This window comes from Brienomyrus brachyistius, chromosome 4 (assembly GCF_023856365.1).
Source record: "Brienomyrus brachyistius isolate T26 chromosome 4, BBRACH_0.4, whole genome shotgun sequence".
Lineage (NCBI taxonomy): Eukaryota > Metazoa > Chordata > Actinopteri > Osteoglossiformes > Mormyridae > Brienomyrus > Brienomyrus brachyistius.
The window spans coordinates 29,875,436-29,892,264 of record NC_064536.1 but is presented as its reverse complement, the minus strand read 5'-3'; the positions used below and the strand labels follow the sequence as shown (position 1 = coordinate 29,892,264).

Genomic DNA, 16,829 nt, shown 5'->3' with positions numbered 1-16,829 from the left:
GTGCTTAATGGCAATACCATGGTAAACACAGCCACCCACTCCCCCTCGGCCCCCCCATACACACACACACACATATTATCCCCACAAGAAAAAGCTGACCCTCTTCCTGAGCGAAACTGTTGGGTTCATTCAGTATTTATCTATATATATTGAAACATAAATAATTTACAAGCAGATTTTAAGTAATAACTTACATTCAATGCTGGCTGTGCCTGTGCCTGTCTGATTGACAGTAATATGAACTGGGATCTGCAGGTTTCCAGCAGCACACCAGTACCAGACAGTGTCCTTCCTCTCCAGTCCCCTCATTGTGACACTGAAGGCTTTATTTTCTCTGTCATCCCTGATCAGGACAGGCCTCCCATCCAAACTCACAGATCTCTCTGAGGCACAGGAGGCCCCAAACTTACACCACAGCTTCACACTGTCACTGTTTCTATAGCGACACTGAACAGTGACACTGTCTCCTTCTATACCCGTCACCTCCTGTTTGTCCACTGACAGCTCTGGGGAACCTGAATGCACAGATTAGGAACAAACACTGTGATATTAACAAAACAATAAAATATTTATAACTGTAAGTCCTGACAGCATGTGTATATTAATGTTTGTCCACTAAATGGACATTTCTTAACATACTATTTATCCTATGAATGAGCCTATTTAAAATGACACTCTTTTCATTTATCATATTACATGAAATAAAAATGTAGAGCCCATTCTACTTAGGTAAAGCTACTGAATATCAAAATATTTTTTTTCCTTCAGCTTTTGTGTTAATGTTCTTCCTTTCTAAATGAATGACGTTACATCCTGTGCATGTCATTGGCTACAGTCTGAAGTACAAACATCTTACCATCAGTGACTGACAGGTAAACCTCATCTCCAGGATTTGAGGCTTCACTGATCTCCACACGACACCAGTAATGACCAGAGTCCCCAGCTGTCAGATTGTTGATGGTCACAGTGAAGACTCGCTGGTCAGAATCATCTCTGACTGACACTTTACCCTCCTGTGGAGAGTCAGTGTGTACTATGGGAGTACATGACCTCAATCTATACCCTCTGCACCAGTATTTCACACGTGTTTCATATCTGTCCTCATAGAAACATGGGATGGTGACAGATCCTCCACTCAGTACAGACACCCTGCTCACTGTGGACACACTGTCAGCACCTGCAGGGAAAACAATTGACTGAATTCCCATTTTTCAAATGATCTGGACTTTGGGGGTCAAACATGCTCAGGCACAGGACGGATCGCCTGCTGTGAGTAGTACACCCTGACACTCACTTCCTCATCCTCTGTACCTTCACTGTCTCTGTCGTTTCTATTCTCAACACAGAGGCAGAGTGAAGGGGGAGTGGACACTTTAAACAGGAAGTGACAAAACCACAAGGCCGAATATTTAGCATTTCAGCAAGTCGGTCCTTCATTGTCGCGCTTTTTTAAGCATAACTATTCATCATTAGTATATTTCATCATCAGCATAATTATATAGATCCTAATGCAGGAAGCACACAGTGTAAAGTGAGGTAAACCTTCAACTGCACGTCAGTCCATTGCAGGGCACTGGAAGCTGGAGAAATGCCATGTGAACAGAGGAAGCCTGCAAACTGCACACAGACACAGTCATGGTCACATTCAAAGCTAACAGTCAGCAGTGCTGGGATGACAGGTGTGTGAGTCAGACATCTAATATCAGGATAAACTAAAGACACAGAGGGACCTTGTGGAACCACAGCATGACCAAGAGAAGACTTGGGCTTTTAACAGTAAGGCATCCATCACTGTTTACTGTCGACGCCTAGTTGCTCTAAAATAAACTACGAGTGTAAGTGCACCTCTTGCAAGTGGAAAATGTTTTTAAAAATGTCTTCAATGTCTTCAGCTTCCTTGGTTTCCTGTGTCATTCATGTGACTCACACTCATTTTTTATACAACCTCACACTTAATGTGTGACATAAAGATCTGAAACAAGAAAACAGTGAGGGCCGGTTCTGTCAAAGGGAAAAGAGGGACGTTCCATGGAGCAACTCAGCAGAAAATACTGTTTATTTACCAAAACAGAACACAAAGGGGACAACAACAAAATGATGGGACCACGAGGGGTCAAGAACAAAGCAGAACAGCTGAATCCAATGAAGCATCTGTGGGATGCGACTTGCAGAAATTAAAGGACCTGCTGCTGACATCTTGGTGCCAGATACCATAGGACACCATCAGAGGTCTTGTAGAGTCTATGGCTCAGCAGGTTTGGGCTGGTTTAGCAGCAGGATATTAGATCAGCAGGATATTAGGCAGTTGATCATAATCTTTTGGCTCATCGGTGCATTTCTGCACCTCCTCACACAGCTGCGTGTCGACAGCTTCTATAGTTACAGCTACTCATCTGCTTCAGCCACCTACTGGAAGCACTCAGTCCATTTCCTTTCACATGCACAGTCGGCTCACACAGACGCGTAAAAACTCCTCTAGACACAAAATCTGGGCTCTGATGTATGAAATGGCCCTAAGACATTTGAAAGACTGTGATGAAGTTTTCGCTTCATCTATAAACTAAATTATACATAAATGAAGGCTATTAAGAGGCAAATAAGAGCCTAAATAGTTAGAACTGTCTCCTGCTGTCTCTCACATTCAGATGGTTTTCTATACACATACAGATGACTGCACACTTCTCTGTGGAACAGCAATCAGGGGCACCGTAAGGTGGGGTAAGTTAGGGCGCTTTCAAAGGCCACTGAGTGACAGGGGGCCTAGAAAATCTGGAAAATAATTGCATTGGTCTGGACTGGGGGGCCCAATATGATATGAATTCATGGGGTCCAAAATCTAAAGCAAGACCCCTGACAGCATTATTCTCATTTATTCATGTTGGCACGAGGTGCTGATTACTGTATGCATTCTAATCTGGGCTCTTCTCTTATAAAAGATAAACCTTATGCTCTAAGTACAATTTTTAAAGAGTGATCCCAAATATTGTAAATGCCCCCATTTTAAAAAGTGGGGGCAAATGTTGCCCCCCCCCAACCATATATATTTTAAAAATATTCCAACACTACAGATATGTAAAATAGCCTTAAATAATTGTTTCTTGGCCGCAGACCATAATACCCATGAACACCATAGATTGACAATCCCAGGTCCACTCTGTGGTTGTGCCATAGTACCTTCATGGTGCTAATTGGGAACCACAGATCTTGGTGTCTAAAAGGACTCCTGAGGAGACACTGTGGGAATGTTAGCCAGGCGATACGCTCAACTATGCCTGTAGAACGTCATGAATTCTAAAAGGATTTACTGCACTGTGTGAATTTTTACCTGAGCATATAGCAAGGACTTCTGCCATCTACCATGTACACTTCCTGGAAAAGATTAAGTCGCCGCTTAAATTTTAAATACTTATGATCCAATGACTGGATCATTATTGCAGTGAATAATATGTTTGCAGCAATAATGTGAAGCTGAGTATCTAAATCTACTGAATAAGCAGGTTATCCCATCAATGGATTTTTTTCTTCCCTGATGACACGGGCGTATTCCAGGACGACAATGCCAAGGTTCATAAGGCTCCAATTGTGAAACAATAAAGCAAATCTGGATGAGAATTAAAGTAGAGATGCTGTATAAGCTCATCGAAACAGAGCGATGGTGAATGTGCACCATAATGGAAGCTAAAGGCCGTCCAGCAAAATGCTGGAGTGTGTGATGTTTTTTGTCAGGCAGTGTATTTCTGTAACAGACCGATGTCTGTCTGGGTCTTTCCTGTTGACCAAGGCAGGTCTTTGATAGGTTTTTCATCATTTTTATTATATTTTTTATTCTTTTTATTTTAATATTTTTTGAATTTTCATTTGAAATCTATTTTAGTTTTATTAGCATTTTTAAATGTTGTATTCAGTATCAGTAGATATTTTAAATTCAGTTTCCGTTTTACTACCCAGCGGGAAAAAACTGCTAAAAACCAGCTTATGCTGGTAGCTGGTTATGGCTGGTCTAAGAGAGTTAAGTCCCAGCTCTTGCTGGTATTTGATGGCTTAGCTGGGTGGTTCGCCAGCTAAACCAGCTAGAATGACCATCATAAGCTGGGATGACCAGTCAAACCATCAAACCATCAAACAAAAATACATCTTAAGCTGCTCAACCATCATTCATTGGTCAACCAATTTTAGAGAGATCTCTACTCAGTACCACTGTAATGAGAGACACTCACCTGTGAGCCCAGCAATGAGGAGAAACAGGAGCATCAGAGGATCCATACGTCTGTGTGTCACTGAGCCCAGATCTGTGGAGACTGACACTCACTGCCTCATCCTCTCTACCTTCACTGTCATGGTCGTTTCTATTGTTACACACAGCAGGCAGAGTGAAGGGGGAGTGGACACTTTAAACAGGAAGTGACAAAACTACAAGGCTGAATGTTTAGCACTTCAACATGCCATTCTAGCATTATTTATCAGGAGAGCATAAAATACACTCTCATTGAATTAACAGACCCATTAATAAAATAACCTCAGCATAAATAAAGGACATAGAGTATAAGTGTTTAATTAAGAGTATAATTAGAGTATAAGTGTTTTTACAATTGTGTTATCGCTAATAAGAAACAAAAATTAGTTGGATATCACTTGCCTCAAAGAGTCATGTGTTTCACCATAGCTGTTTAATCATCAGTATAACAATCTTGATGCTAATGCAAAAAGCATACATTGTAAAGTGAGGTAAACCTTCAACCGCACATCACTCCATTGCAGGGCACTGAAACCTGGAGAAATTCCATGTGAACAGAGGAAGCCTGCAAACTGCATGGCCACCTTCAAAACCAGCACTCAGTGCTGGGATGGCAGGTGTATGAGTCAGATATCTAATATCAGAATAAACTAAAGACACAGAGAGACTTTGAGGAACCCCGGCAAGGCCAACAGAAGACATGGGCTTCTGACAGTAAGGCATCAAAATCCAAGTCAATGTCTATTTGCTCTTAAATAAACTGCAAGTGCTTCCCCACTCTACCCATACACCCATAACCTTAACAACCTGTATCCCCCACACACTCCTCCCACCTATGCAAAAATTATTATTATTAAAAGCCCAACATTGGGCCACTTATCTCAATGTAACCAGGTTCACTGAATCTACGCCTGTGGCTGTCCTTTCATGGGTCATCACTACCTGACACCACTTCATTTCTGGAGCGCTTCATCTCAAATTAAATCAGCCATAGATATTCTCTTATCCGAAGACCTGTCAAATACTTTTTGAGTTAGCACAATATTGAGATCAATTGTCTGAGGCTGCCCTTCTCTTTGATATTATATGATTAGATATGATTAAACAAGTAGACCTACCTACCTGCTTACCTACCTACTGTAACACCATCTTTGTCTTGCCCCCCCCTTAAAAAAAATTAAACATCACCCTCGTCTCACTGCGGAGGGACAGTGCTGTTTATAGTACTGGTTTTGCTGCTATGTGGTTTCCTCCTCCAGTTCTCTCTTTCCATCACACACAGAAGCGCCAGCACCCCTTACCCGACGCACAGACGCTGCTACCAAACAGCCAGTTAAGAATAAAGAGAAACTCATTCTGAGAGCAGAGGGAGGAAACGATGTGAAGATCATGTGGTTTTGAGGCTGGCGTCCTGACAGCAGCTATGAGACGCCTCTACGCAGGAACGGACTGCTGAGGGCACCGTGAAGGGTGCAGGCAGTGTGCACACAGGGCACGTTCATTATCAAGAAAGGCGTCGTGCAGTACAACTGCATGCACTGGTGGACTCAGAGGGCAGCAGTTGGGGGCAACCATCACTGAAGTGCCGTTTAGAGAAAATGCTGCCTAGGGAGCCCCCTTCATTTAGAGGCACCAATTCACCTGAACCACGTGTCTTTGGACTGTGGGAGGAAACAGGAGAACAAAGAGGAAACCAGCATAGATACAGGGAGACCATGCAAACTGCCAATAGAGAGCTGGGCCAGATATCGAAACCACAAGCCTGGAGGTGTGACGTCCCCACGCTGCCCCAGTTACCAGCTAGAGGTCAACATGCAATACAAAAGTCAAACAACAAAGAGTACTAAAACAACAGAAGTTTGGTTTGTCAGGTGCACAATCAACATAGACAATCCCATTGTCAAAAATGTCATGTCACAACTGAAGTACAGTGCAAAGTTGAATAGACACAGAGAAATGTTTTGTTACATGCTCAGTTGACATCTGTCACACCCTGCTCGTACTGATCCTCCTGTGTGCCATGGCCCCCTCACTACCTCGGGTAGAATCCCTGTGTCATCAGCTGTTTCTAGTTGCATTTCATTAATTCTCTGTATTTAAGTCCACATTAGAGAATGTTTTCCCAGTCTGGTCATCGATGTCAGTTTTATGTGCTACTCCGTGTTCCTGCCTGTGTTCTCCACGAATAAATCCCTCATTTCCCCAGCTCCTGGGCTCCTGTTCCTGCTTCCCTCTTCCGTGCCCTTTCACATATAACAGAGTGACTGGACTCCATAAGAAGATGCCTCCCCTCACCGAGGACGACTACCTCAGTCTAGTAGATGAAGTGATATACTGGCTGAGGCAGCCCGAGATCCGGGAAGATCCCATGACTTATGCCGTTGCTGCTCGATGGTGAGACATTTTGGAGGGGATCTCCCCATCGGAAGACCCGCACCGCGTGGAGGAGGGGCAGCAGAACCTGCCTTAGCCCAGAGGCCAGGTCACCAAGGCAATGATAAGGCAGGTGCACCTAGATTATGGATTGCCTCTCCTCCCGTCGCCCGGGTTATCCAAACCTTCCACTATTCCAGCTGTGTCTGCTCGGAAGAAGAAGCGGAAGGATCACAAAGTAGAGGGCGTGCTGGAAACCCCTCTAGGTTCCGTCGCGATCCCCGTCTAATCACCAGCAGCAAATTGAGGGGATCCCCTCTCGATTCTTGACCCAGAGGTGTTCGCCTCCAGTGCCTGAGGTTCCTGCCCCTGTGGTTCCTCCTCCAGTCCCCGAGGTTCCTGCTCCAATACCCATGTTTCCTACGCCAGTACCTGTGGTTGAAGGCAGAAGCCAGGGTGACAACAGGAGACCATAGGGTGGATACAAGGGTGAGTTTGCATGTCCTCCCCATGTCTTTGTGGGATTTATTCTGGGTACTCTGGTGTCCCCCCACAGTCCAAAGTTACTAAATTGCCTTTAGGAGTGCATGTGTGCCCTGTGATGGGCTGCCCCCCCCCCATCCTGGGTTGCTCCTTGCCTCATGCCCATAGCATCCTGATTCTCTGTAACCTCGCTGTTTCTCTGTCTTCTCTATGCTCACATACAGCAGTCACAGTAAAGAGGGAAGGGTCACTTTACACATCACACAGGAAGTGATGTAACCACAATGATGTTTCCTACATAATGGGGTCCCTGGTCCTCCTCAGTTATATCCAGGTTTTCAAGGTTCATCATCATGAGTTTGACTTTATCCCTGTAATATTACTTGTCAGGGTCGGTGCCTGTCTGGCCCTGTACTCTGTGCCTTTTCCCTGTCTGATGTTGCCCTCGTGAAGCCGCCGTGTGGCTCAGTGGGCTGAGTATGCAGCTCAGAGGCAGACATCCCTCCTTCATGAGCGTGATGCCTGAGGCCAGTCTCACCTTCTGTGTCATACTTTGGTTTTATTTTATCTGTATCCATTCCTCACTGGAATACCAGGGTCTCTCCTCTTTATTTTATTTGTATCCATTCCTCACTGGAATACCAGGGTCTCTCCTCTGCATTGTTTTCCTTACAGCTTTGTTATTTGTTTTTAAAGCACTCAATGGATTAGCCCCACATTACATTTCAGATCTGCTATTTCTGTCTTCATCCACCCCCCTGGTCACTTAGCTCATCCTCATAACAGCTCCTCTCAGTTCACCCACATCTAAGCCAAAGGTGACCGGCCTTTCTCTGTAGCTGCCCCCTGACTTTGGAATAGTCTCCACATTAAGTCTTGCACCACTATTGAAGAGTTTAAATCCTAATTTAAGACCCACCTTCTCTCTTGCTTTCAAGGTTCTCCTATGGTTCTTGTGAAGTCCACTATTAAGTTTTTAATGACATATTCAATTTAATTTTAATTAAGCTCTTACTTTTAAAATCTGTTGTTGTACATTTCCATAAATTTTTATATTCTTATTTCTTGTATGCATGTTTTCATGTAATTTTATTTATACAATTTACTGTGAATGTAGTACTTGCTAATCAGTTCTCTCTGGACTGGAAAGCACTTTGGATCAACTCCTGTTGTTTGTAAATGTGCTCCACAAATAAATGACTTGACTTCCTGAAGCATCACATCCCTTTCTTAGGGAATCCGCTGCGTGTGGCTGCCCTCTAGTGCATAAACAAAATTCAGCTACATAAGTCAATATTAAAACATTTAACCCCAGTATGATTTACGGCTTCACTGTGAGGCTTGACTGTATTTCTCTCCTCAATGGTCAGTTTAATATCACAGCTGAAGATGAAGGCAATGCTGGAAATTAGTTGTCATGACTTCAGAAGTTACCCTGACAAGGGATCAGAGATGGAGCTGCTGGTTGGGCTGGTCATCACCTGCTTTTTCTTACTGATGTAGGTTTTAATGTAAAGTTTCAAAACACTTAATGTATATAAATATGTTTTATAATGTTTAAACACAAAGAGTTTTAATGTGTTTGCACCTTGTATCTCCTACAGTGTGTTTGTGCATTTTATTCCTCCTTGACTGGGGGGTAACGAGAAATAACTAGCAAGAGAGACAGAGAGAAACTTTTGGGAGGCGTGTTTGTCCAGAGTGGAACTGATTTTCCAAACCTTTTGGTTGTCAAATTTAAAAATTTCATCTAAATCACCTATTACCCACTGTAATCCTTTCTATACTCACCTCTGTAAACTTCTCAGAACATCATTGAAAATAATATAAGTGGGTTACAGTTAAATTAGGTGAAGAAATTGAATGTAAAATTTGCCAATCCAGGTTTTCAGCACGATGGACAGCAGCCTAGTGTTGCTTAAAAGGGTATTATTTTCACCGAATGTATTTACATGCTTCAGTGTTCCAAAAGCACATTTTTTTATTCTCATAATGCACATCTCCATTCATCTTCTGCCTCAAATACCCTGTTAGAACTTTTAATCCCACCCCCAATGAGCCGAGGGTGCTCTGATTGTTCATCTTACCCTACAAACCCATCTTGCAGTCTGCAATCAGATCCTTTTAGGCAGGCAGCCAATAAGGATTGTGTTACGAGGTGACCTCATCATGTCATAGAAGTAAGGGCTGGAATTTCTACGGGGCATTTTAGGCAGTTAGGAGTGGCTTCTGCGGTGAGAGTTAATCCCTTTGGCATCTCCTTTCCATCTAAAGACACTGCAGACTGTTTACATGCACATGAAGCCATATAACACACTAATATAAAGGGAAAAGCATAATAGGTCCCATTTAATAGGTTTTATCCCAATATCCAGTATTACAGGGATATTTTCATTTGATGTTGACAAGAAGGTATGTGATATCTTTCTTTTTACCTTAGAAATGCCATCTTTACCCCTGAATCCGATAAGTAAGGACTGCGGTCAGCTGAGACAAGCTGGTGTGTGTAGTTTAGTGTCAATACAATTCAATTTAATTCAATGCAATATTTGTTTAGAGCAACAGTGGCAAGGAAAAACCCCCTAGAAAGAAGAAACATTGGGAAGAACCAGACTCAAAGGGGAAGCCCATCCTCCAAGTGCCGGCAGAGGAAGTCAAATGAGCAAGATGGTAAAGTGCCAGTTCACACTGTCCAAATTTTAAGGTTTGAGTCACAAACCAGGGCACAGACAAGTGATGGCAGGCAGGGGCTGGTGCTGCTTCTGATGGCAGGATGAACGGTGGTACAGCAGCAGGGCATGCAGGAGAGACGTCACAGGCAGATGCTGAGTGACAAGTGGGCGGTGCTGATTTCGTGTCTTACATCACACTCTGAGACGGTCACCGATGGTGGGCTCTGAGAGGGACATGTGACCTGAAAACCACAAACCATATTTTGAAATATTTAAAAATATGTATCCCGTTAAGATATTTACTAAGTCATAATAATGAGGAATATACATGAAATATACATTTAAGAATTAATATACAATGTAATGATTACATTCTACTTTCACTAATTAGTAGACCAATATTAAACTTTGACCAGCAAGTGGCAGCAAATCACACGTAAAGAAGAGGCCGTCAGCGGTACAAAGCACTGGCTGTACAGGTTCCCAGCAGGGACGGATTATGGGTTGTGTGGGCCCCTGGGCAAAACGTTCACGAGCCCCCCCCCCCCCCTCCCACCACCACCACCACCACCACCAGCACCACCACCACAACCACCACAATTCAAGGGCCCTTGGCAGCCAAACGCCCTCCCTATAGGGTCAGGGGCCCTTGTAGGCAGAGGATCAAAGAATGTAGGCCCTCTAAAATAGACAAACAAAAATACATTGTTGATAAGCGTTGCAAATTGTTTTGGGCTAGGGGCCCCATGGCCCCCTGCACCCCAAGGGCCCCTGGGCATTAGCCCTGCTGGCCCGGTCCGTAATCCGTGCCTGGTTCTCAGCAGACAATCCAACACTGCAGATCATGCTCTCTGCGTTTAACTTGTTTAACTCATGCTACTGTACAGACTGAGCAGGGCCGCATGAGAAAGGCCTCACTGCAGTTAGCATAACCATTTATTTTACAACACTTCTGACACATTCTGCTCCACAAAGATCACCCCCCTCCCACCTTACTCTGACACAGAGAGATTCATGCACAGAAAATGACTAGAGCATAAACTGAAATATTAAAATACATCCCATAGCATTCACTGATGCACAGGAGCCCCCAATCTTACACCGCATCTTTGGATGGTAAATTTCTGAACACTGACACTGTCTCCTTCCACACCTATCACCTCCTGTTTGTCCACTGACAGCCTTGGGGAACCTGAACACACACAGATTAGGAACAAAAAACTGTGTTGTTTATACAGCAATAAGATATTTGTAAATATTTATGCTGTATATAGTCATAATAATTGAATGACATGCTGAAGTGATAAACATTCGGCCTTGTGGTTTTGTCACTTCCTGTGTAAAGTGTCCACTCCCCCTTCACTCTGCCTGCTGTGTGTGAGAATTGAAACGACAGAGACAGTGAAGGTACAGAGGATGAGGCAGTGAGTGTCAGTCTCCACAGATCTGGGCTCAGTGACACACACACGTATGGATCCTCTGATGCTCATGTTTCTTCTCATTGCTGGGCTCACAGGTGAGTGTCTCTCATTACAGTGGTACTGAGTAGAGATCTCTCTCCTGCTCCTCACACACTGTCAGCTACAGTTTGGAGATCATGATGTCGGTTGTTGTGAAGTGATGGCTGTTTAATTAACAAAAACATTGACTTGGAAATTGGAAATACTTTTTATATTCTTAGAAATGTACCCTGAATCAGGGCATTGATACTTTATATATAAAATGTAAATATACTGCATGATATATATAAAGACTCAGTGCAGATAAAATTCCCTTGTCTCTTGTGTGCTATAGATTGGGGAGAGGATGCTGGCTTCGAATGTTCGCCGCTTCTCCTAGTCTAATACTACCAATTATTACTAGTTTACTATTTTACTATTCACTTTTAGTACAATAGTTTTTGTTGGAAAGTTTTCTTGTACTGTTTTACCGTCTGCCTTGGATTTTACAGACTTTAGGTCAGTATGGCGTTCAGCTATTCCAGCTCATAACTCCGCCGACTCCGCCGACTTAATCCCACAATCACTCCTGGAATTAACATCCCCATCATTAACAAACTTGGACTCCTTCGCCATCCTTGTTACATTCATAGAGGCTCCGGTCGAAAGTTTATCTTCCATAACCAGTCAAAGTCCTCTGCTACCAACATTCCATCTTTTTGGCAGCGTGGGGGGGCCTCACACCTCCAGGCTTGTGGTTTCGATATCTGGCCCCCAGGTCTCTGTGCAGTTTGCATGGTCTCCCTGTATCACATGTGAGTGTGAACTAGGAGTGTATACACATTGAACCTTAGTGTGAAATGGGTTTGCTCATCCCACTAAGTGACAAACCAGCTCATTCACCTCACTTGTGCTTCATTAAGGTCCTGGTTTTCCTCCCAGACCCTAGACATCCAGACTCAGACTCCCAGTCCCATATTCTGCTGTAGCAAGATCTGACAAATGTTCTGCCTTTTTATTTTATACATCGCTATGGTTCTGCTAAATGCCTGTTACTCTAATACGAGTATTATACAAGTCAAGTATTATTACTTAGGGATGCTGTGATGGGAAAACTGTGAATTCAGTTGGTTGTTCACCCCCTTCAAGGAGACTAAGGGTTCCAGAGTCCAACTCATATCGCACCCAACCCCTTTGGCTCCTCCTACAGGTGGTGAGCCCATTGGAGGAAGGACCCACGTGCCTTTTTTGGGCTGTGCCCGACCAGGCCCCATGTGTAGGCCTGACCACCAGGCGCTCGCCATGGAGCCCCACCCCCCAGGCCTGGCTCCAGGGGGTACGGCCCGGTGACCCACGTCCGGGCGAAGGAAAACGTGTGTCCATGTTTTTACTCACCAAAGAGGGATCTTTTGAGCTGCACTTCGTCTGGTTCCTCACCCAGGACCTGATTGCCTTGGGTGACCCTACCAGGGGCATAAAGCACCAGGCAGCTTAGCTCCTGGGATTACTGGAATATGAAAACCCCTCCACCACGATAAGGTGTCGGCTCTAGGAGAGGGAAATGGGAAACTTCCATTATATTTATGAGAAGTAGAATACTGCTTTTAATTTTTTATTAGTAATAATAAACTTGAGGTGATACCCCATCCAGGGTGAGCCCCTGCCTTGTGCCCTCTGCTGCTGGGGATAGACTGCAGGCCTCTTGGAAGATGGATGGATGGATTTTACAAAACAGTATAACATGTTATGAAATAATCATTGTAAAGCTGGCAGTTAACAATCTCTATCTATTCTCATGTTCCACAGTATTATTAAATCATCCTGTTCCTCACATGTATCCTATGTAATAGTACAGATGTGACTGTACCGTGTTGCTATAAAGCATGTAAGACTTTACTGTTCAAATCCATCCTCTTATTCAGCTCCTTGGTCCAGCTTGTTTCTGTATGTAGGACTGGGCTCATTGGTGCTGCTGTTGATCATCATCATCATCACATGGAAAGTGTGGGACAAACACAGTGAGTATCTGCTGATGCAGACGGTGTATAAGTGACCAGAGTGTCTGAGCAGTGATGCATGTCCCTCTGCACTCCTGTAAGCAGCAGCTACTTCATGTTTTTATCCTTTTCCAAAGATGGCTGGACAGGGACACAGACAGCAACATTCAGACACACAGGTCTATGCAGTGACATTAAAACATAAAATGTGGTCACAGCCCCTTTGGAAAAGGAATAACAGTGCAGAGCTAAAATCCACTAAAGTACAAACAGGACATCAGAGGACAGCAGCCCTGAAGGAGCTTTTCCTCCATGATCCTGCAGACTTTCCTCTGACCTCCTGAGTCTGTGTCCAGCCAACTGAGCTTATAAAACCATAAATTAGTTAGTTACTCCAACCAGGACTGGCTGGGATTCACTGACTGTTTACCTGCAAGTGCAGGCTGGTAATCGGCTGTCATACAGTTCAGAGCAGAGATGCTGGTGTGAGCAGAATAATTTTCTGTTTATTTTCCCTCATTTCTTTCTTGTAGAGAAAAAAGTGGCCAGGAGTCAAAATCCAGGAAGGACAGTAAGTGTCAGTCAGTCAGTGTTTAATATGGGATGAAACTCTAGAACACTTTGCAGAGTTTTGTATTTTATAAGAGAGCAAAAATAGAAACCAAACTCTGTTAACAGCCAATAACTCATTAAGAAATTATTTCTCTATAGAAAGATGTGAATCTCGAGGCATGATGTTAAATGTTTTCTGAATGGAAATAAAAAATACTTAAATCTGGACAATATTTATAAAGATGCAAATCATTATCCGATACATCAGATTATCACCAAATTCACCAACAATGACATTCCGTTCCTGTCAGTTAAAGAATGGACACGTGGTTCTGGAGAGATACATGGTACTGGTATCAGAAGACCCCCTCCAAAGCAGGTAAACACAGGAATAAAATTTTGACAATGATACTTTTGAGAGCAGCCTGCGTATCAAAATGTACAAATGTAATATTATTAGTATTTGAAGCAACCATATTTTATGTGGTATATTTTCATAATCCATTTCTTATATTGGACCAATCAAAAACATTTCAGATTATATAATATCTGTAAAAGTACTAAACATTAACGGATAACTGATCACAAAATTCACCAACAATGACATTCCCTTGCTGCCAGTTAAAGAATGGACAGGTGGTTCTGTAGAGATACATGGTCATAATGTTCCTCTCTCAGACCTCTGAGGAGCCTGGTGCTGATGTCACCTACAGCTCCATTGTCCTGCCAGATCCAGAGGTAAGATGGTTTCATGTAAATCAGTGTTTGGTTCAGGCATAGGACCAGTATCACACTGAGAGTGACATGTACATGAATAATGTACTGACTGGGCAGGTACATCTACACCTCAGCTGATCTCTCAAATCCATGTGTATCAGAATTAGCTGTAATGTACCAAGAAGTACCATGATACCCCTGATATTTCATAGTGATTCACATGGGAGGTTTGGGAGTTTATGGATTTGTGGTTTCTGCACAAAGGTTGGTCTTGTACCTCCACTGTAAACAGCTAAATGCTCTCAGCAGGTGTCCTCTAGATGTTCTTCACACCGTCCTGCTGTGACCCCAGCCAGCAATGTGATCTACAGCTCAGTCGCCCTGAAGCACAGAGAGGTGAGTTTGGAGAATCTGCTCTAACATGAGCTGTGATACATTTAGTCAGTCTGATGCTGCAAACATGTCATATGTTTCCTTTGACATCATATACAGCCACTATTTCAACATCATACATGCTGACATTTTAAAATTATAAGCCAGATGAAAGTGAACTAAAGAGGTTCACTCATTAATGTATCACTCTGGTTCACTTCCTGTTCCTGTAGCAGTAACATTAACACACCAAACTCCCTGAAATGCTAAGGAAGGTGTTAGTACCTCAGAAACCAAACTGATGTTAATGCTTATCTGTTATTCCTCGTCCAGTAGGGGGCAGCGACACAGAGAGGCTCCTCTACATGTGGGGAGCTGCTGCTCTGGATGAGAGCTGTGAGGGACACGCAGATACTCCAGTGATGGGGATGGATCATCAGCAGAGAGGAGCATCTTACAGTGATGTGAGCTGTATTTACATGGCATGCAGCACTGTCACATTACAGTGTGACAGTAAGAATCAGCCAGTGAGAAACACACATTCATGGCTGTTGTGCATCTGAACTTTAACTGAGGTGCTGTTTGTCTCAATTGTATGTTGCTTTGCAGAAATTACAATTTCATTAAAATAGATGTAAAGCATTAACTTGGTGGTGTGTGAAATGTCCCTTTTCATTCATATTAATGGAAAACAAATATCATTAGCAATTCTAGTTGATTTGTATAATGTAGTTTACAGAATATACAGTATTTTGAGAAAGTGTTAGTCAGTGTCTTGTGCATTTACAGGGGATACCGAGGTCTAAGTGCTTTGCTGCCCCCTGCTAGAGCCACTTCTCTGTTTGCTATAGACAGTGGAATTAAAAACTTCCCTGTTACCATTATATCATATTTCAGTATAAAAGCTTTAGGTTTTTTCCAGAGAATGTTAGGCTCTTGTTTACTGATAAATGTAGTATTATTGAAAATGCAGACCACAGACAGTGTGACTGTTAATAAAAATGCTTTTCATTGCTCCTGCATGCTGCAGTGGTGTCTCAGTGTGTAACACGGACGCCTCATACTTTCAGGGGTTTGGGTTTGAATCCTGCCCCTGGCTGTTAGTGTGCTGTTTGTGCCCCTGGTTTGGGCCCCGTGCTTCCTGGGATGTGCCCCAGCTGACTGTGATCCCATCCTGGCTAAGAGGGTGAAAGATAGATGGATGATTTAAAAGCATTTAAAACCCATAAAAGGGAGGCAGTGATGTTAAGGAGAGTCAGGAAGTGAGTGTCAGTCTCCACAGATCTGAGGTCAGTGAGACACACATAAGGCTCCTCTGAAGCTCCTCCTCATCCTCTTCTTCACTGATGGGCCTCCAGGTGAGGATCACTTACTCTGGGACAGGCTCTCACTCTCTCTCACTCCACAGTTCAGTGTAGTTGAGATGAAGAGCCAGATAACTGACACATTTCAGCAAATTTTTGGTAATACATAAAACTGTCATGCCCGGCTCGTACGATCCTTGTGTGTGCCACGCCCCCCTGATTATCCACGTGTGCTTCCCTGATTGTACCCAGCTGTGTCTAGTTATTTTGCTCTGTCTTGTGTATTTCAGTCCATGTCTTGCCCTGGTTCCTGGTCTGTCATTTATGTTTGTCGATGCCCGTGTTCTGTCCTGCCCTTGCCCCGATTAAATCCTCATTTACCTTGAAGTCTGCCTGCCTGCCTGGTCCTTCCTGCCCGCCTGCCCGTTCGCCTTACCTGTTATCCACCGATCGTCACAAAAACTTCCTGTATATTTATATTCTAATTGATCCTTGATGCCCACCAACCTGACCAGTATTCACAGCTGTATGATGGATGGATGATCCCTGTTGTAAAATCATATTCTCTCAGTATTGCATAATCACAAATAATATGAACAGAGAGACATTCATGCAGAACGATGGATGACGAGTGTCAGGTTTGATACCTCCTGTGTGCAGCGTGCTGAGGTAACTTGTGGTTCACC

The 16,829-nt window shown here is 43.5% G+C and overlaps 1 protein-coding gene and 1 long non-coding RNA gene across 27 annotated transcripts in view; one reads left to right on the top strand and one right to left on the bottom strand.

Annotated features, from left to right (window-relative positions):
- LOC125740819 (CMRF35-like molecule 1) overlaps positions 1-16,829 on the bottom strand; it is a 243,944-nt gene that overhangs the window by 184,131 nt on the left and 42,984 nt on the right. For 2 of the 26 annotated variants that reach the window (XM_049012495.1, XM_049012496.1), the window contains exon 1: positions 4,218-4,344. The exons of the other annotated variants lie outside the window; for them this stretch is intronic. In XM_049012495.1, coding sequence (XP_048868452.1) covers positions 4,218-4,263 — 46 coding nt within the window. In that variant the 5' untranslated portion in view covers positions 4,264-4,344. Of the gene's footprint in view, positions 1-4,217; positions 4,345-16,829 lie in introns of those variants that run through there. 26 annotated transcript variants of the gene reach the window in all.
- Positions 14,345-15,857, top strand: LOC125740849 (uncharacterized). The gene is made up of 3 exons (XR_007397790.1): positions 14,345-14,488; positions 14,777-14,863; positions 15,173-15,857. It is a non-coding gene; the product is annotated as an uncharacterized LOC125740849 (long non-coding RNA).